Source organism: Penicillium psychrofluorescens, assembly GCF_964197705.1.
Source record: "Penicillium psychrofluorescens genome assembly, chromosome: 3".
NCBI classification, from domain to species: domain Eukaryota; kingdom Fungi; phylum Ascomycota; class Eurotiomycetes; order Eurotiales; family Aspergillaceae; genus Penicillium; species Penicillium psychrofluorescens.
Window position 1 is genome coordinate 4,095,520 of NC_133441.1, and position 20,888 is coordinate 4,116,407.

A 20,888-nucleotide genomic window follows, 5' to 3' on the forward strand; every position below is an offset into this window, starting at 1 on the left:
GAGAAAACTGTATACATACTCTTTGTTGAGATCTCTTGTGTTGTTAGGCTGCCGTTGTCTAGAAAAAGGTCTCTTGTACCTTGCTTGGGTTGGTGCTTAATCTATTTCGATTCCATTACCGTTCGGCCATCATTCGCTCTTCTGCCATATGAACAGTAAACTGCTACTTATAACTTGCCCGGAGTATCTTTGCTAAACGTGGCAAGGGTATTTCTACAGTATCGAGAGTAGTCATGAGTAAAAAAAAGTGCCATGTGCAATCATATAAGTACAGCGAAAAGAAAAAAGCAGTAAGAAAAAAAACACTCTAGAAAAAGCTACCGCAGCAACCACGAAGATTTTGTGTAGGGCCCAACACAGAGACAAGTCAAAAAAGAACACCAGAACCATCCGCACGTAGGTATGTGTCCGCTCAAACGCCAGGTACAGAATGAGACCCACGACTTCAGCAATATACTCATTGGGTATGCAATGGGAGGAAGGGGGGGGATGCAAAGAGGATCGTGACAGAAGATTAGTGCGTGCCAACATGCTTGAAATAGCTGGGGCGGCAGTCCTCCTTGGCAAGGAAGTCGGCGCCATCGTAGGATTTGCCCGGGGTACAGCCGGAACATTTGGGCGAGTTGGGACAGTTGAGGTACGGGATGTGGTTGTATCCGATGTCGCGGAACCTGCAGATAACATGTGAGTAAAAAATGATCTCAAGCCGGTCAACAGGTACAATGACTTGACTTACCAATGCACCTTGGAGGCATCCTCTAACATCCCTAACGCAATTGAGTGGACAGGCGCATCGCCCCAGCGCTCGTAGAAGAAGCCACCGGCACGATCCAGGTGATCAAAGTAGGCCTCGTATTTTTCCCCGCGGAAGAAGGTCATGTCACCGATCTCAAAGTTCGACCAGAAGTGGCAGGTCGAGTATCCCTGGGCCTTCATGTTGTGATCGGGGCGGGTCTCATCCGTCAGCCACTCCCACATGTTGTTCTCGACGAGGTAATCCGGGTGGGCGGCAAGGAATCGCTTGGTCTCCGGCCACAGGTTCGGGATACTTTCCGGCGCGTCGTAGAGGTTGATGGTGAAACCGTAGGTTTTGTTGTTGTCCTCCATGTACCGGAAGACGTCGTAGTCAACGTCGCAGAAGAACTTCACGTTCGGCTCAATGCGCCAGTACCAGCGATACTCCTTGAGAGCCGGGTGCTTGTAGAAGAAGCCGCTGTTCCAGCGACACATCTGGTGGTAGGAGATCATCTCGCTGTACTGGATGCCCTGCTCCTTCAGCAACTCAGCCGACTCTTTGAAGATCTCCTCGTTGATCCACTCGGGCACCTTCCAGTGTTCATCCGGCACCAGCTCTGCAAATGCATAAATTAGTCATTAATTCCTTCTGGACTGGTTGGGTCACGCTACCAAATTGGCACTTCGCCTTGGTCTCCGCCTGCGTCCTTCTCTTGAATTCCTCGGTGAAGGGCTTGTCGTTCATGAAAATGTAGGGATAGTTAAATTTGCTGTTCCATGTACGCTCGAGATCCTTCATCGTGGAAACCATGTCGTCCAGTTCCTCGTTGCGGACGAGCGCGACGAGCGCGGCGTTGGTGCGGGCCGTGTTGGCGCTGTCGGGGGAGTAGTCATTCTCCGTGGCGCGCCATAAAAAAGTCCCTGCTGGTTCTCCGGTTGCTTTATTGCTTGTCAGTATTGATGTGCTGGAGGGGGCGATCGCAGCAAAAAAAAAAAAAAGTCGGGGTGGCAATGAAACACGTACGGTCTAGCAAAGGATCCTTTTTCATCCCGTTGATGAGTTTGCCCCCGAAGGCGGACGGGGTCTGGTTCAAGTGGAAGACCAGGAATAGACAAAGCAAGATGCCTACAGCACCCAGCATGCGAATGGGGCGCGCGACAGCCATGGTGGATGGATGGGTGTGGTTGTTGGAAAAGGGGAGGATTGGATGATGAGGATGATTGATTAGCAAGCTTGACCCGATCGGGCCTTAGTGCACAGGTATCTATCTGCCCGCCGCATGAGCACTGCTTGACTTTATCATTCACTCTCTCCCTTCCAAGATGGCGCTCGCGGCCAGAATTGGGGTCCTGACGGATGACCTGATCGCTGCCACGGCCAGGGTCTCACCCGATCAGAAGGTACGTGCTGTTTATCCGACACTTCTGGCGCGGATGTTGATTGTATACAGGATTCGACCCGCGTCAAGAGCTTGAAGCGTCGCGTAGAGGCCTCTTTCCACACAGGAACTCATGGACGCACCGATCCATTTGCGGTAGCCAAGCAGCTGGAGGGGCTGCAGGAGAAATTCCAAGTTCTGAACCGAGATGAGCTCGCCGATGCTCTGCGCATCCGTCTTTCGGAGCTGGACAACTACAAGAAGTCGTGGTCGCCGGAGATTCTCAGTCTCTTCCTGCAACTATCCAATCGCCCGGCTGTATTTTCCAACGTGGATTGGCTGAAGGTGTCCGCCGATCCCATTGTGGAACCCGAGTCACTCTCATGGTCCGACCTGAATGCTCAAGGCCTTGCCTACAGCGACGAGGATATCTGGGAAGAGGTGAACTTTGCAGCCGACTCCTCTGATGACGGCTTATCCTCCCTCTCCAGTGGCACGTCCAGCCCGAGGACCGTGCCTCAAAATTCCGATGCCCTGGAAAAGGGGTATGTTGTCCCCGATGAAATGTTCGTGTCAGCCGAAGAGGAAGACTTGGTTGTCTCCATTGAAAAAGTCCAGTTCTGGAAAGCTGAGAACCATTCGACAATACCAAAAGGCAAAGAGGATGCCTCTCGCACCATCACGGAACACCAATTGGCGAGAGAAGTGGCGTTCATGTTGCAAGGGCTCCCAACGTCTATCTTCTGGCGTCTCGACGACGATATTGAGGTGGATCGCAGCTATGCACTTGCACATTCCTCGAATAAGGCGTTATCGTCCTTGCTGCGCTCTTTCAGTGAGATTGGCGCCAAGATGGACGTTGTTCGACGCTTCACTCAGGTACCTCAAACAGTTCCCTACATGCAGACATTTTGTCGAGGAATTGAAGAGCGCCTACTCGAGTTCGACAAATTTCTATCTCAGATGCAGTGCCAGTACCTGACTCCCGGTTCTACGATCAGCTTACTGCAACTCCTGGATGATGTCCGCCGGCACTCCCGGCAGCTGGGGTTACTGGCGGATCTAGTCTCCCGCCTGGGCCAAGACGCGGCTGATCAGCCAATGCGCTGCCTGGACCTGCTATATGATTCGATTTGCATGTTGGAAGCTCTCGGTGATGGTAATGCCTTGCCAGCCCTCGCTGAGCTATTCTACGCGTGCTTCAAAACATACATGCGGTCAATTCAGGCCTGGATGGAAAGCGGGCGCATCGACGCGGCAGATCGCACTTTTTTTGTCAGGGAGAATAGCGCAAACGATGACCTGCGATCACTCTGGCATGACTGGTATACCCTCGATGAGGGCCCTCGGGGGCAGAATATCCCTCGGTTTCTCGAAATCAGCATCCAGAAAGTCTTTACCACCGGTAAGACTATGGTATTTCTGCGTCATCTCAACGCACTCCAGGACGAGTCCCTTGACAAACCTGCCGTTACGTTGGAAAACGTCCTCCCGTTACATTCGTCCTCTTCCCTCGCACTTCCTTTCTCTGCGCTTGTCCAATCTGCTCTGGAGAAACTGGTGGATGCGAACCACTCGGTCAGCGCCGGGTTCCTACGAAAGGAGCTTGACGAACAATGCGGGTTGTGGGCCTCTCTTGATGCCCTCCAGCATGTCTATCTGGGGAAAGACCTGAGCGTTCTCAGCATGATTGACGCCAAGGTTTTCGAGCTGATAGACAGGGGTCGTTCTTGGAATGACAAACTTCTTCTCACCGAGGTAACCAGGACTGCGTTCAGTGCAGTAGGTGTGATCGATCCATCGAGACTGGTCGTTCGACTAAATAGCGATTCTTCCCATTCCCGGCAAAGCCACCATCGAACAGTCAAAATCCTCAAGGCCATCTCAATCGACTATATCCTGCCCTGGCCTGTGGCGAATATCATTTCCGAGGATACAATCCACTCGTATCAGCGCATCTCCGTCTTCCTGATGCAGATCCGACGAGCCAAGTACGCGATTGTCAAACAACGCCTCCGAAATGCCCGCAACGCCACAGAAAGCGAAGATGATGATACGCTGACACATGTCCTCCACCACAACTTACTTTGGTTCCTCGACTTCCTATACGGCCATATAACGTACCTCGTCATCTCCAGCGCAACCCAATCCTTACACTCAGCCCTATCAAGCGCCGAAGATGTGGACGCCATGATCGCCGCGCACAAGGTCTACATGTCCTCCCTCGAAGACCAATGTCTCCTATCCAATAATCTTTCCCCGATTCACGATGCTATCATCAACCTCCTCGATCTCTGCGTTCGGTTTGCAGATCTGCAGACCGTGCATTCGTGGGGTGCCCAAGACCGGATGGTAGAAGAAAGTCATATTGGGATATCAAAGGCGTATCGCCGAACCAGGGACTCCGAGGATGAGGACGTTGACTCTGACTCCGATGAGGATCTTGACCATGAACGAACGCTGATGGGCTCATTCCGAGACGCGCCATATGATTACCAACTGCGAACGGTGCAGCGCCAGTCCGAGCACCTCGTCTCTTTCATCGCCGATGGGTTGAAAGGCGTTGCTCGTGCAGATGGACAGCCGAGCTGGGATATTTTGGCTGATCGGTTGGAGTGGAGGAAGGGCTTGGTGAAGTTTTGATTGTTTTGGGCTAGCCAATGCATTGAGACTGGGGAATGGATCGGATGGATGGCTTCGGCGTTAATGGATTCCACGCAGTAATGATGATGATAATTTAATGAACCCTAGCTCTTTGCTCTCTGCAATAATAATTCTCGTGAGATTCAATAGATTTCACATTGCTATATTTTGGTATATGAAAGTGTGGGAATATTGAAGATGGTCTGGATCCATCCTAGGTCCCATGTCCTTCGATGATAGATGAAGCTTTTTAAAACCAATGCAAACCGTTCACTCCAAGATCATCCCAGAAAAGAAAAGATGTAAACAGAAATTGAAAAACTAAGAGGACAGCAAGAAAGGACTTCAGCCAACCCATCTGCGGGCACTGAAGAAGATACGACCCCACGGGCCGATATCACCCCATCCTTCGGCCTTCGGAGGCAGCCAGCTAGCAATGCCATTGATGACTGTGCGCTCGGGGTGCGGCATGATAGCCAAAACGCGGCCGTCGGCGCTACGCACACCAGCAATACCCTCAGGACTGCCGTTCGGATTGAAGGGATACTTCATGGTTGCCTTCAAGGTGGCATTGTCCACGTACTTGACGGGGGCGAGACCCTCGCGAACGAAGTCGCGCGCCGAGCCACCCGGGGTGCCAGCGAAAGAGGCGCGACCCTCCCCATGAGCAACAGCGATTGGGAACGAGGAGCCGTCCATGCCATTCAAGAAGACGCTGGGGCGCGAAGGGTCCGGGTCCGAAATGCGTACCATACAGACACGGCCTTCGTACTGCTCGCTGGCGTTGCGCTCGAAGCTGGGCCAGTTGCTGGCGCCGGGGATTAGTTCCTTGACGCGAGACATGAACTGACAACCGTTGCAGACGCCCAGAGCGAAGGTGTCGGCGCGCTCGAAGAAGGACTGGAACTCCTTGCGAGTGTTATCGTGCAGCAGCACAGACTTGGCCCAACCTTGTCCTGCACCCAGGACGTCGCCGTAGGAGAAACCACCACAGGCGGCGAGACCGACAAAGCTGGCGAGAGAGACACGGCCCGAGATAATGTCTGTCATGTGGACATCCACGGCGGAGAACCCGGCCGTGTTGAAGGCGAAGGCCATTTCGGCTTGACTGTTGACACCTTGTTCGCGAAGGATGGCGACGCGCGGCTTGTTGGTGAAAGGAGAGAGCTGGGTCAAGCTGGTCATGAAAGGCAAGCCTCTATCCTTGGGATCAAATGTTGGGTTCCACGAGAGACCAGGGTCGGTATCATCGAGGATATTGGCAAACTCTTGGTCGGCGCAATCGGCGTTGTCACGAATCTTCTGCATGTGATAGGAGGTACTGGCCCAAGTCTGCTGCAGGTTGGAGCGGGTGTTGCGGTACACCAAGGAGGCCTTGTGGTAGATGACCAGGTCCTGCTTCTTCTTCTCGGAGACACGTCCAATCTTGTGGATCAGACCTGGAGGAGGACCGCAAGTGGCAAAGCACGACCGGAACTGAGTCTCGTGTTCCTTGCGGACTTGGAAGACCGCACCAAGTTCTTCGTTAAAGAGAGTGTCAACAACATCCTTGGTGTGGAAAGAAGCGCAGATGTTGTCGATCATGATCTCAACACCACAGCGGCCGGCAAACATCATTTCGGCAAGAGTGGTCAACAGACCACCGTCAGACCGGTCGTGGTAAGCCAGAACAATGCCGGCATCCTGCAGCGACTGAGTCGCGTCGAAGAAGTCTCTGAAAAGGTCGACATCGCGAACATCGGGGCATTCAGTTCCCACTTCGTTGAAAACTTGAGCAAGAGCGGAGCCACCCAACGTCCTGCGACCAAAGGCAAGGTCAACAAACATGAGGACGGTCTCTCCAACATCCTCGACACGACGAAGAGCTGGAGTCCAGGTCTTGCGGAAATCACCCACTGGGGCGAATGAGGAGATAACGAGCGACATGGGTGCAGTGACCTCCTTGGCCTCATTAGACTCCTGATCCTTCCACTTCATCTTCATAGACATGGAATCCTTTCCGACGGGGATGCTGATGCCCAGCTTAGGACACAGGTCCAGACCAATTGCCTCGACAGCCTCGTAAATTGCCGCACCTTCGCCGGGGTGGCTGCTGGCGGACATCCAGTTCGCAGACAGCTTCACTTGGCTAAGACGTTCCACCAGATCGGCGGCGGCGATGTTCATCAGGGATTCAGCAACGGCCATGCGCGCAGAGGCAGCGGAAGAGATCAAAGCCAGAGTGGGCTTTTCACCCATGGCCATCGCTTCACCGGTTTTGATTCCCTGTAGCAATGAGGTGGCAGTAACAGACACATCAGACACCGGAGTCTGCCATTTGCCAACCATCTGGTCACGAGCAGTGAGGCCACCGACAGTCCGGTCACCGATGGAAATCAAGAAGGACTTGGAGCCGACAGCAGGCAGAGACAGCACCCGATTGACAGCCTCGCTCACAAGCTCCACCTTCGAGGAGAGCGAAGGCAGATACTTGGTGAGACTGGAGTCCACTGTGGGCAGCTTCAGCTTGCGCGAGTCCACGGTTCTTGTCATGCGCGGGGGCTTTCCGAACAGTACGGACAAAGGGAGATCAATTGGCGCTGGGTATTCCTTGGAATCTCGGTCGAGAAGGATAAGTCTCTTTTCCTCTTCGGACGTGCCACCCCCACGGCCAACAACTGAGAACCCACAGCGCTCTCGTTGGGCAATAGAAGTGAACTTGTTCATGCTGTTTTCGCCGACAGCCAAGACGTATCTCTCTTGTGCCTCGCAGCACCAAATCTGCATCGGGCTCATGCTCTTGTCGGTGCTGTCAACCTCGCGAAGCTCGAATGTGGCTCCCAAGCCAGAGTCGTGGATCAGCTCGGGAAGTGCATTGGACAAGCCACCGGCACCGACATCGTGGATGAACTTGATGGGATTGTTGGTTCCCATTGCCACACAGGCATTGATAACCTCCTGGGCTCTTCGCTGAACTTCGGCATTGCCTCTCTGGACACTCGCGAAGTCAAGATCCGCGGACCCTTCACCAGATGTGATACTCGAGGCGGCTCCTCCTCCCAAGCCAATCAGCATGGCAGGACCACCCAGAACGACCAGAAAGGAGCCGGGCTTCACAATATCAGGGTTCTTCAGGGCGTGCTGGGGCCGAACAGTTCCAACACCACCGGCAATCATAATGGGCTTGTGATAGCCTCGCAGCTCCTTCTGGCCATTGCCAATGTCAATTTCGGTGAGTAGGGTTCGGAAGTAACCCGCCGTGCACGGCCGGCCGAACTCGTTGTTGTAAGCAGCACTACCAATGGGAGCCTCCAACATGATATCCAAGCTGCTTGCAATGTGGTTCGGTCTGCCCACATCGAGCTCCCAGGGTTGTTTGTGTCCAGGAATCAAGAGATCGGAAACGCAAAAGCCTGAAAGTCCAGCCTTTGGACGTGAGCCGCGGCCGACCGCGCCCTCATCACGGATCTCTCCACCAGCGCCCGTGGCCGCACCGGGATAGGGAGACACAGCGGTGGGATGGTTATGGGTTTCCACCTTGGCTAGGAAATGCACAATCTCCTTGGTGTGCGTCCACTCTCCAGTGGTCGTATCAGGTGCCCAGAATGCGGCCTCACCACCCTCCAGCACGGCGGCATTGTCACTGTATGCGCTGACGGTGTGCTTGGGATTCTTCTTGTGGGTGTTGCGGATCATGCCAAAGAGACTGTTGGGCATCTGCTTCCCATCGATGACCCACGATGCGTTGAATTGCTTGTGGCGGCAGTGCTCGGAGTTCACCTGGGCGAACATGAACAGTTCGACGTCGGTCGGGTCGCGGGCAATGGCGCCGTTCGGACCATATGCCTCGGCGAGATAGTCGATCTCTGATTCATCCAGTGCCAGACCCAACTCCTTGTTTGCTTCCTGGAGGATTTCCTTGGGGGGTCGCTCCCCGCTCTGTAGAGGGATGGTCTTGAGGGGCTGAGGTGCATGCTCCGAAAACATGAGATGCAAGTCGGGATCATCCTGACTGATAATCTGGGTCATGCGGTCGTGTAGGACGTCCAGGTACCCAGCGGTGTAATCCTCCGAGTCATTACGAAGACAGGAAACCTTCATGCCCCGCTCAATGCGTTTCACGTACTTGCGCAGGCCACAGACATGCGAAATACCAGTTGCTTGGGAGCTCCATGGCGAAATGGTCCCGGTGCGGGGGAACACATTGAACGTATCGAATTGTCCATCGTCGGAGGTGAAGGAAGGAGGGACGTCGGTGATATCGCCGTATCGAAGCAACTGCTCGAGCACCACACGCTGAGGCTCCTCGAGAGGCTGGACGGTGTGCACATAGTGAACCCACTGTGCTCGAACATCCTGGACCCCGAGACTCGCGGCAATGGCACGACCACGGGAGCGAGAGAACGCCACTGAGCCGGGGATGGCCAGATAGGTTGTCTCGGGAGCGGAAGTCATGATGAAGGAGTGGGAGAAGAAGAGAAGTGGACAGAGTCCCTCCTCTGTCAAGTGAAGGTTGTCACGGGGAGTGCGCAGCAAAAAGTGCTCCTGGTTGTTCCTTCCTGTTCGTTGAATCTTTTGGTTGGCGGGAAAAAATGAGCCCCGCGCTAAACCCGATTGACCTTATCAGGATGGAATCACGTGGTGATTGGAAGACCTAAATCGGGCAGTGTGGTGTAGAGTCAGCAACTACATAGTAGCCACAACCCTCGACATGATGATGATTCTATCCCGATTACCCCATGAGCAGCTGTTGGAGATCGTAGACTATCTGACTGGGCCGGATACTGTGTCTTGACCCGTTGGTTGGCGAGCCCAAAGAGCATTACTAGGGCTAAACGGAGGAGACAGGACGAGATGACAGAAATCCTCTGCAAATAAGGCGCACAAGAGCCCAAACCTTGCGCAAGTATCGAAGTTGCGGAGCGAAGGTACAACCAAGGCCTTTTTGAATCAAGAATTAACTGTTTGAGCACAATTCTGTGTTGCGCTCAATGGGGCGTTATGCGGAGCAGTTTGTACTTCACCCTACCAATCAGATCCTTTTGCGACTGCTAAAAACCATCATGAGTTCATCCCAGCTTACAGAGTATCTCGAGTTAGACCGTTCTCGATCCTGCATCTATTTGATGTACAGATGAGGCAAGCCTGATGCTTACCTAAAGCGGTAATACCCTCCGAAAGGATTGAAATTCTATCATGCCAAGACAAATATTCTACCTGCACTCTTGCTGCCGAAGGCCTTGAATAAAAGTAAAAGTAGAGTTTGTGCCCTGACAGCCTTGAAGTCGTGACCTCCCAGTTCTGACTCGGTTCTAGCATTGAAACTGGGAGCAAACTGGAAATTCCTATCAGTTTTCGCAAAGTCTTATCTGAAAGCAGTCAGATCAAACGGAGAGGATATCAAGCTGGAACTCGGAACCGGGTCCTGAATTCCCCACAGCCTTGTAACAGATTTCTCACAGGGATGCAAGTCTTGGGTGAAGATCGGTCTAGATGAATTGAATTCGCCACAAGGGGAAAGTACCAGCTGTGGGCTCTTTCAAAGCAATATCTAGATTGGACCCGACAACCGTTCAAAGCGAGCTCTTCATAAGCATAGCATGCGTAGTAGTATGTACAAGTTTGAAAGCTAATCTACGAGCTTCTCCAAGCACTGGCCACGTCTACTTTTATTATGACAGTCATGACTTTATCATTGGAATCGATTATCCTGATGGCATCTAACACTATGGAGGCTTCCAGAAAAACCTGTCCTGAATCTATACGCAGTAAATCTCGCACGATATACAATCATAATCGGCGGGCTCGTAGCATCTTGCCTAATTTGGCTAGCGCCACTTCCGTAAAAGGCAACCGAGCCATCCCCGAGTGGCTCCACCCGGGACAAACATCCAATTTCGTCCATATGCCACGCGGGTCAATCTCATAATGACGAGTATCCATTTTTGGGATGGTCTAAGGGAGGTCCATGGTGTAGTAGTATAAGAATGCGACAGCCTCCCCCTGGTAGTACTCCTTCTACCAGATTGTCACCATCTCCGATATACCCAACAAGATGGAGACGCCGAGTATTGATATCACCCGCACCAATGAATCCAGCCGCACTGCCTCCCTAGAGCAGACCGAGGGGATCGACTATGCCAACCTCCCCGTCCGCCAACTAAATGATGGCGCAGATCTTCGAGAGTACATCACCGAAACCCGAGCCGGCGAGATCATCAAGCCGATCAAGTCCAATGTTACCGGCAAGACGGAAGATTGGAAGCTGGTGACCTTCACCATCGACGACCCCGAGAATCCCAAGAACTGGACGAAGCTATACAAATGGTACTGTACCATGGTCGTTGCCTTCACCTGCTTTGTGGTCGCGTTTTGCAGCAGTGTCATCACGGCCAAGTTGGAAGGGCCGATGGAAAGCTTCCATGTTTCCCGCGAAGTGAGTTTTGTCGCCGTGACTGTCTTCGTCGTTGGATTTGGTGTCGGTCCCATGGTCTTCGCACCATTGTCTGAAATCTTCGGACGCCGTCCGGTCTACGCCATTACTATGTTGCTGGCCGTTATTTTCGTTATTCCCTGTGCCGTGTCCAAGAATATTGGTACCCTGCTTGTCTGCCGAGCTATCGACGGCATCGCCTTCAGTGCCCCGATGACTCTAGTCGGTGGTACGCTGTCAGATCTGTGGAAGAACGAAGAACGCGGTGTTCCAATGGCAGCTTTCAGCGCTGCCCCCTTCATCGGTCCCGCCATTGGTCCTCTGGCTGGTGGATTCCTTGGTGATAACTGTGGCTGGAGATGGCTTTACTGGCTTCAGCTGATTTTGTCCTTTGTCGCTTGGGTCCTGATCACCTTCACCGTCCCAGAGACATATGCCCCTATTCTGCTGAAGAAGAGAGCTGCGAAACTCAGGAAGACCGAAGGCGACCCCAAATTTGTCACCGAAACTGAGCTCGACGCGCGACCTCTGGCAGACAAGATGCGCGTCATTCTCCTCCGCCCCTTCCAGCTGCTCATTCTTGAGCCCATCGTCCTATTGATTGCCGTCTACATGTCTGTCCTTTATGGCTTGCTGTACATGTTCTTCGTGGCGTAAGTTCCTTCTGATTCCGACTCTGAACGACCAGATATATTGACAAACTCTTGCAGTTATCCTATCATTTACCAGGAAGGCAAGGGCTGGACTGCATCATCGACTGGCCTGATGTTTATTCCCTTGGCCCTTGGCGTGCTCATGAGCGCAGGCTGCGCTCCCATTGTGAACAAACACTACATCAAGATCTCCCACCAGTACGGAGGCAAGCCCCCCGCCGAGAAGCGTCTAATTCCAATGATGTGGTCCTGCTGGTTTATTCCCGTCGGTCTATTCATCTTTGCCTGGACTTCCTACCCCAGAATCCACTGGATTGGACCTGCAATTGGCGGCTGGCCCGTGGGGTTTGGCTTCATTTTCTTGTACAACTCCGCCAACAACTATCTTGGTAAGTGCCCTATCCTCACAAGTTACTTCTGACCAAGTTTCGCTAACTATTATAACAGTGGACACCTATCAGCATCAAGCCGCATCCGCTCTCGCAGCCAAGACCTTCCTCCGCTCCATGTGGGGCGCTTCGACTGTCTTGTTCACTGAACAGATGTATCACCGGCTGGGCTATCAGTGGGCCAGTTCGCTCCTCGCTTTCATTGCTCTTGCCTGCTGTGCTATCCCATATGTCTTCTACTTCAAGGGCGAGCAGATTCGCCGGTTCTCGAGGTATGCCTTTTCCGACGACGAGGAGCAGGCCACCAAGGCATAATTTCCTTTGTCAAATTGCATTTCATTTTCTCACATGGTTTCATTTTCTCGCATGGTTTCATTTCAAGATTCCCCACTGGAAGGCGCATGTTGCACTGCATACATATACTGGATATAAAGTTCATAATAAGTATTAATCTCATTTAATTCATTATAGCGTAGATGTTCAATTAGTGATTACAAGATTAGATGGCTTTGATAACCGCGAAGCCCATAGCCAAGTAATTTTGCATAAACCCAACACGGTATCCAGACCAGTCCGAACAATAGCCATTAAAAGGCTCTAAACTTGCCGGACTTTTGAAGCTGCTTGCACCACAAGTCCAAGTCCTTGGCCACCCCATCCATTAATGCCCCCTCAACAATGCCATCTTGCCAGGTCAGTGTCAAAGTCAATGGGCCTTGGGCGACGCTAGAGACATTTACGCTAAAAGCCGCACCGATGGCATTGCCAGATTGCGTGAAAATTGAGCGTCGCAGTTGCCACCCAGCATTCCCAGCCCCGGTGAGAGCAGGCCGATAAGGCATGGATCCAAGGTTCGAAACCTCCCAAGTCGTGTCTCGCGGCTTGCCCTGCATTTTGTTGGATCTCTTGAACCAATCCGATACCCAGGCCAGCAGACCGGTTATATCATCCTCCGGCAACGTCGCAAGGCGATTTTTGATCTCCGAGCCTAGCTTCGTAGTCAGGGCCCAGATCACAGAGTCATCTGAGTCTTGGCTGCCATCTCGCAGCTCTGAAACCGTGGATGGGCTGATGTTGTGTGTATACGCCGTCGCCATATCGGCCATGGATCTATCAAGGTCCATGCCGTGCGGGATTTTCGATTTATCTGCGTAGGGACGAAGCCCAATGACTGTCGTAGCTGCCATACCCCCAGTCGTCGTTTCTCCAGGCAGTCTCTGCGATACCGACGTGGCGATGAGTGCATGAAGCAGCGGGGTTATGGTCACCTTGTGTGACCTGCAGGCCTCGAGGAGTCGGGACACGACTTCTTCGGGGAAGGTGATTAGCCGCGTATGTTGTGGCCGCGGCCGCAGAGCGATTGGCGCGCCAGTCCAAGGCAGGGCAGAGGGTTTCCCCTGGAGCCACAAGGGCGCAAACTCTCCCCAAAGGGTCTTGATGAGATACGATTTTGAGATCTTGAAGTCCATGATATCCTCCAGCGACGGTGTGAGGGCAGAGGTTGTTGGCAAAGTGACAAAATCCTCCGCCTCGATTGGATTCCTCGATGCTTCGTCTAATGCAGATAGTAGAGAGGTGTGAAACACACTCAAACTCTTCCCGTCAGCAACGGAATGATGTGCCGCAAAAAGGAAGTCGAAGGTACATCCCAACCCGTCTTTGGATATGGGGCTCTGGAAAACGGTCAGTTTCCACGCAGGGCGAGTCGCTACATCCTGCCAATCCTTCGTGTGCTCTACTTCAATGACCTTGATTACAGTGTCATCGTACGAAGCGGGGGGCGTTTGGGACAGGTCCCTCCATTCCAGGTGATTGGAAATATCCAGAGACGGTAGCCGAAGAAATGAGGGCTCATTGGTGTCTGCGGCGCCGATCCCAACTTGCAGAGCCGGGTGTGCCAGCACGACTTGCACTAGTGCTGCTTTGATCACCTGCTGACAAGTCTCGACGGACATGGAACTTGGGGATGTATACTGGCATGTCTGTGCCGCAAATGGATAGAGACTCATAGACTGTCTAGCGGAATGGTGTATCTCGCTGGTTTCCTGTCAGTGAAACGCACATCTACGATCAAACCCGCTGGACGTACAAATGACCCAGAGGCCGGATAATGTTGGTCCCCATATTAAGAGAATGGGTGCTGTGAGAGACTTGAAGTTACTTGTCGAGATAATTGACTAGCTGCTCGAGGGGGTCGTGAGATGGAACGTGACACTGGGCACAGTAGACCGGAGAAAATTGATCGAGATACCGCGCTTCGCGGCGCTTGGCGCCCCTGAAGGTCCTTGGTGTTGATTGGTAAGCCCCACGAGCCCCGGGTTCGGGAACGGTTCCGTCCTTGTACGGAAGGCGATGGTCGCAATAGGGCCGAAACGTTACAGCCAATCGTTTTGCCGGCAAAATTATTATCTAGTCGTCTGATAAACATACCTTTGCCGATATTTTCTGCATTGTTTTCGATCGAAAGCGAATTCTCCGCCCCCTCCGCCCCCTCTCGTCTCCTAGGTCAACGGCGAGCGATTTTGTTGGCGTGAAGAGGATGACAGACAAGGAGTTCAAGGATTTGTTAAAGGAGTACTCGCACTCGCACTCTATGCATTACTAGTTAGGCTTACCAAGAAGAAACCAAATATACGCAGACCATAATGAATCCCAGGCTAAACGGCAACGGACCCTAACTACGGAGATGGGGTAGCTTGATTTGTGAAATTGCTGAAACTACTGAAATAAAAAACGACCCAAAAAATCCGATTCCAACATTCCAAGTAAATATGCGAAATTTATCGGCAAGTTGCGACACAAGAAGGCACAAATACAATTTGGATTCGTCTCAAAAACTAAACCTGAAACGAGACCCATCAGGATTCGGTATTTCCTCAAGGCTCGACTGGAGGAAGTCGATTATCCATTGGTATCCTGAATTGCAGTTCGTATACTGGTTTCCCCCATATCTCTCATACAGTGGCTGTGGAGGAGTTTCACATATGCTTCCATCCACTTGTCGTTTACCCACTTTTGGTGGCCCCTGTATTTCAAAAGCCCCTGCAATATGCTAGCGGCATCTGACAACATCAAGCTCGCAATCGGTTTCTTTCCCCAATCGCTGCCGACTTTCATTTCGGTCTCAGCGGTTCCTATCAATTCTTTGTATTCCATAAGCCTTGGCTCAGTTCTCATAATGCGTTCCTTTGCAGCTGGTTTGGTCTCAATGTGTCCTGGAGGCTCTCGATCGAGTCCAGTTAGGGTCGGATACTGGGCAACGGCCTCCATTGGAGCAGCCATGACTCCATCCAAATCAATCAAGCCGATTATTTCGAAATCATCATTCACAAGAAGATTGTGGGCTCCAAAATCGCGGTTCATAAGACGGAAAGGACCTCCCATAGAGCGGCTTTGGCTCTGACTGTATAGCAAAATGAGGTGTTGGAAGACACTTGGGAGTGCGAACGAAACAGTTGTATGAACTTCAGGTTCCGCATTGCGTACACAGTCTTGGAGAACATGGTTCGCAAGATCAGTATAATAGTCCATTGAGGTCACCCAAGGCCCCTTCCCAGTTTCGATATCCGGGCCGATGAAGAAGCCAGATTCATCTTGATATAGGCTTCCAATCTGGTTAAACGTGAACGATGAGAGTTTAACTTGAATGTCTGCCATTTGCTGCCTGAATTTCTGATCTTGGGCTGGCGTGCCAAACAGACCAATATCACAATCCTTTGCTCGTCGTAATTCTGCTGCAACCGTTCCATGTATATAATCCATTAGAATATATGGGGCACCTACATCATTCGTTACATCAAGACTGTAGGAATGCACCTCTGGGACAGGGATAGAAGTTTTGGCCCTTTTCTATGTCAGTATAACTCCACACCACATATTAGCCATATACCACATACTTCAAAAATTTCATACTAGATACTTCCACCTTCAAAGTACTGGCTACATCGAGAGCGTCACGGTCACCAAATAGCTCTGGTAGCTTCACCCTTGCGACCCAGCTGACCCCGTCAGCAAATTGGATGTGGCGGACCATATTGAAATGACCAATGGAATAGGTCTCGCTAAACTTGCAAAGGACTCCATCACGAAGGCGAGAAGAAATCGATGCCAGCACGTCCCACTTGACCGTCGCAAGGAATGACGTGGCCCGCTCATGGAATTCACCGTCTGACCCGTACTCGTCAGCTCCGATCCAAGAAGCACTTCCAAGATTTTTAGTTGAATCTGAAGCCGCCATGGTCCGCTTTGTTGGAGATATTTTAGATGTGCAAATTGCTGAGCACACCTCAGCGGATCGAAGCGGCTTTTAAAAGTGTTCTATGGACAGGGGAAAGAAAACCCCTTTACGTCCCCGTGTCCACGCCCCAAAGTTGGCGGCACTCACCGCTCTGAACACAATATGTACTACTGGGTCGTGGCGCTATGAACTATCCATAGTGAAAACCCTCAGCAGATGGCTTTTCAATCAATCCCATCAATTGATTCTCCTCAATACTAGGAAATACGGATATCCTGCTATCTGTCATGCAATTTCGCGACCATTCCAAATCTAGGAATATTAAATTGGTCCAGCTGCTAGCCTCCAAAGACAGCTTGGGGTAAATGGAGACTTATGAACCAACACCTCAAACCTTGTATAGGAATCCTTGTAATCTTAAGGAGTGAATAACAAGTGCCAAATTCTGTAAGCTAGAAGTGATATGTCTAAGAATGTTATCCTTAACGCCTACAAATTTCCTTGGGTGCTACAGAATAGAGCGCTATGCTGTGTTGTGGACTACAAGCACACCCCCAATGTCACGCATACTGTATCACTTCGCAGATAATTCGAGATACTTAATACACCTGTTATATTTATTGATATTCTGGCATGTACAATTACACCATTCTGTCAATATTCTGAAGGCTGTGGAAGCAATGAGAAAATCAATATACTCCCTCGGACCTTTTGGAAGCTAGCGATCAGTCTTACACAACCTGGATTATCCTCTTTACTGTCTGTAACTGGGCAGACGACCATATTTATGAGGAATTAGGCTTCATCTTTCTGACACTCCTGACTACGGAACGAAACGCTTAAGGCAACTTATACTATAAGAATCTAGGCGAGAAACCCAATTTGCGTTCACATTACAATACCGGGAAACCCCAAAAAGGAATAAACCAATACCAAGGCAGAGCCACTGTATCCGTCCTCACTGTGCACAAGATCTATTTCGCAGTAAATGCTCATAGATTCCAGCACAGTGAATAATGCCTGCAAGATGTATTTCTTACTCAAGGTGAAAAGATTTAATAGTATCAAAGTCTCAATAACAGGTTCATCAGAGTCCAAGAGAGAAAAAATGCCGAAGCTAGAGCAAATTAGTTTATTATCCGCCTTCGAAAGCTATCTTGCGCGTAGCCAGCTTCCACCATTGGCTTGCCCAAGTAATCCATACATGTAAGTAGGGAGATCAGTGGTCCTGACCGCCACCGTGGCCAGTCCATGGGTGGGTCTCCGAGACGATGTGCGCCTGGCTTGACTGGCTGTCCAGTTCCCAATCTTGCGTGACAAAAATCTGGTCTCGTCGACTCGAGCGAGCGAAGCTCTCGTGGTTCTCGAATTTGCGGTCCCGGGACTTGGACTGCGTCTGCGACCGCGAGCTCATTTTGTAGTTCCAGGTGGTTGGATCTTCAACGCCATCGAGCCTGAGGCCGTTCGATCGCATCCACGACAGAAAGGGCTTGAGTTGTCCCCAGCATGCGCTCACAATGCTCAAACACTGAATGATCACTTCCAAAATCGTGATCTCGCACATGCTGTACGTCGGGTCGGCGGTCTGCGTGCCTTTCCTGACGAAAATGATCTCGACGATGATTGCGGCCACCACACTACAGAATGCGATGAGTTCGAGTTGGCGGAACCATGGGGCGGAACCATGGGAAGAAGATCGGGGGCTGAACACTCACAAGAGCCGGGGCACAAAAATTCCCGCAAACATCAGGCGTCGCTCTAGCGAGGTTTGGATGCTGGAAACCAATATCATTGCCTGGGCGAAGATCAAGAGGTCGGTGATGATGTTCGAGATGCAGATGAAGTAGCGCCATGCGAGCTAGATCCCCCGTTGAGATTCTTTAGCATGACCCGAAGCCATAGAGCAGAAAGCGATTTGGGGGGTGGAGAGAAAGCACCACCTACCTCGTCAAAACATTGGCCATTCCAGATATCCCAAGTGTGCGGCACGGTGCATTGGAAAGCAGAGCCAAAAATCGCAACGGTCGCCCAGGCGTAGACAATGGCCTCGACTCCTCTAGCGAGCCATTTATCTCTAGAGGACGGCGTGAGACTCCGAATGAACACGACCATAGATAGTTTCGAGAACATCAAACTCAGGATGTACAGAAGAGACCCCGCATAGAGGTTCTGTCAATTACATCGTCAGCATTGGATCCAAGAGCATAAAGATGAAAATCCACTGACCTTCATCACTTGAACCAAGTTGGCGCCGGAGACATCCTTGAGATGCTTCCCATAGCCGGATTCAACCGCCAAAGATACGACAATACCCTGACCGATGCCGAAGACCTGTTCCCGAAATATCTCGTTAGGTGCCAAAGTAAACACGGAAAGAGTCCCAGATAATCATACCAGAGATGCAATGATCTGAATATCGTCGACAGTCAGCTTGTGGAATAATCGATATTTAGTTCCCAGTCGAGCAAAGACACTAAAAAGTATTGTGACCAAAAGCACCCATGTAGTGACGTTGACCGCCGGAGCTTTGGTGTCGCCTTTGAATCGTGTACCCATCGAAGCTGGACGTGGAGATGGATGTCTCAAAGAAAACAAAAATACATTAGACACACTGACAAGGAAGCACACCCGGTCATGGTTGCTTTTGTATTATATCCTTGGTGCCAAGCCAGACTAGTTCCATCCAGTTGTTCAACAAAAGTCAAGGATGCAAAATGCTTCCACAAAAGTACGTATTGTACCAGGGGTTCGGAGCGAAGAGGGGTAATTTCACAGAGCGACCCCTCCGAGATTCCTATCACGACCTATGCATATTGATGGACACTACTGGGTCGGAGAATTCGCCTAATTCTGATCCCTGGGCTGACAGATCGCCTATCAGCTCGTCCTATCAGCAACCGAAAATCTGATTGGATATACCGCAAACTTTCTTGCGAGAGATCGACTAGGCCTTAAACCGCTTGAGCGTTGGGCAAAAGATTGGACACACGCAGGATCAGGGGTAGTAGTATCATTCGCTTGTATGAAACTATCGACGATGCAACGTGCAAGCTCATCACTTAGGATGCTCTTTTCCCTTTTCTAACAAGTCGAATCCCATTATCTTTTCCATTTTTGACCGGTTGTAGCACTCCTAACATTATTCAATTCCTATCCATGTTCTATCTCTCCAATTATTGCCATACCGTTGATTAACTACAAACGATGGTATCATATAAACTGAAAAGCTCTATGGTCGCCATTGGTAGGAGCCGGGCACAGCGCGGCCTGTCTGTCTAGGAGCGTGATATTGTGGACCTCCGACGGATGGGAGCCACTTGAGCTTTAGGCAAAGGATTGGACACACGCAGTATCAGGGGTAGTAGTTTAATTCGCTCATGTGTATGAAACTATCAACGATGCAACATGCAAGCCCATCACTTAGGATGCTCTAGCCCCTTTTCCAATAATTCGAATCCCGTTCTCTTTTCCATTTTTAACCGGCTGTAGCACTCCTGGCATTGTTCAATTCCTACCTTCAATTCCTACCTATGTTCTATCTTCCCAATTATTGCCATACAATTGATTAACCACAAACGATGGCGTCATATGAACTGAAAGGCTCCACGATCGCCATCAGTAGGGGAGAGGCACAGCGCGGCCTGTCTGTCCAGGAGCGAGATAATGTGGACCTCCAACGGATGGGAAAAAAACCAGTCCTCAAGGTATGTATGCCTGGTTATTTTTGTTGCCAGGAATGCCGCAAGTCCAGACGGCTAAAAACTGCATCTTGTCAGCGAAACTTCGGCATTCTCTCAATTCTCGGCTTCAGTTGCGCGATTCTGAGTACATGGGAAGGCATGCTTGGGTAAAATTGTTCCATTCTAAATTTTCAAGGGTTCCATAGCTGACATTTTGCTCAGAACCTTCAGTAGCTCTCTAGAGAAGTATGTGCACTTACGCCCAATATCCTGTTTTCCTGCGCAATTTTAACGGATATCAGTGGCGGCTTTGGCGGTACCGTCTATGCCTTCATTTTTGGATGGGTAGGCACTACAGCCATTTTCGTGATCTTGTCGGAATTGGCATCTATGTATGTTGCTGCTCCCATCCACATTCAATGTTGGAGCTAACCATCAAATAGGGCCCCCACCTCCGGAGGCCAATATCATTGGGCTGCCATGCTTGCTCCTATCAAATACCAGAAATTTCTCAGCTATATCACGGGTAATCTTTACACCATGGACACTATAGGATCATATCCATTACTAACAAATTGTATATAACAATAGGTTGGTTTGCTGTCCTTGGGTGGCAGACTGCTTTCGCCGCGTGTGGCTACTTAGCTGGAACAATGATTCAAGGTGCAGCGATCCTGGCAAACAGCCACTATGAATCTCTTCCTTGGCAAGGGACATTGATTATATGGGCCTTGTTGATTGTCGCACTGCTTGTGAATCT

At 51.0% G+C, this 20,888-nt stretch overlaps 6 protein-coding genes across 6 annotated transcripts; 2 read left to right on the forward strand and 4 right to left on the reverse strand.

Moving 5' to 3' along the window:
* Positions 1-514: 514 nt before the first annotated feature.
* PFLUO_LOCUS5681 (Probable mannosyltransferase ktr4) lies at positions 515-1,901 on the reverse strand (the record flags this gene model as incomplete). Its single annotated transcript, XM_073783151.1, has 4 exons — positions 515-671; positions 737-1,352; positions 1,408-1,674; positions 1,760-1,901. The coding sequence occupies 4 exons, from the start codon at positions 1,899-1,901 to the stop codon at positions 515-517; spliced, it is 1,182 nt and encodes a 393-aa protein (XP_073639735.1).
* Positions 1,902-2,058: 157 nt separating this feature from the next.
* PFLUO_LOCUS5682 (uncharacterized protein) lies at positions 2,059-4,757 on the forward strand (the record flags this gene model as incomplete). The annotated part of the gene is made up of 2 exons (XM_073783152.1): positions 2,059-2,136; positions 2,187-4,757. 2 exons carry the CDS (start codon positions 2,059-2,061, stop codon positions 4,755-4,757), a joined length of 2,649 nt encoding a protein of 882 aa, XP_073639736.1.
* A 345-nt stretch (positions 4,758-5,102) lies between these two features.
* On the reverse strand, positions 5,103-9,191 carry PFLUO_LOCUS5683 (phosphoribosylformylglycinamidine synthase; the record flags this gene model as incomplete). Its single annotated transcript, XM_073783153.1, has 1 exon — positions 5,103-9,191. One exon carries the CDS (start codon positions 9,189-9,191, stop codon positions 5,103-5,105), a length of 4,089 nt encoding a protein of 1,362 aa, XP_073639737.1.
* A 1,600-nt stretch (positions 9,192-10,791) lies between these two features.
* On the forward strand, positions 10,792-12,526 carry PFLUO_LOCUS5684 (Synaptic vesicle transporter SVOP; the record flags this gene model as incomplete). Its single annotated transcript, XM_073783154.1, has 3 exons — positions 10,792-11,822; positions 11,880-12,211; positions 12,270-12,526. The coding sequence occupies 3 exons, from the start codon at positions 10,792-10,794 to the stop codon at positions 12,524-12,526; spliced, it is 1,620 nt and encodes a 539-aa protein (XP_073639738.1).
* Positions 12,527-12,798: 272 nt separating this feature from the next.
* Positions 12,799-14,166, reverse strand: PFLUO_LOCUS5685 (uncharacterized protein; the record flags this gene model as incomplete). Its single annotated transcript, XM_073783156.1, has 1 exon — positions 12,799-14,166. One exon carries the CDS (start codon positions 14,164-14,166, stop codon positions 12,799-12,801), a length of 1,368 nt encoding a protein of 455 aa, XP_073639739.1.
* A 3,501-nt stretch (positions 14,167-17,667) lies between these two features.
* PFLUO_LOCUS5686 (uncharacterized protein) lies at positions 17,668-19,004 on the reverse strand (the record flags this gene model as incomplete). The annotated part of the gene is made up of 5 exons (XM_073783157.1): positions 17,668-18,085; positions 18,164-18,306; positions 18,393-18,617; positions 18,675-18,779; positions 18,843-19,004. The coding sequence occupies 5 exons, from the start codon at positions 19,002-19,004 to the stop codon at positions 17,668-17,670; spliced, it is 1,053 nt and encodes a 350-aa protein (XP_073639740.1).
* Between the last annotated feature and the right edge of the window lie 1,884 nt (positions 19,005-20,888).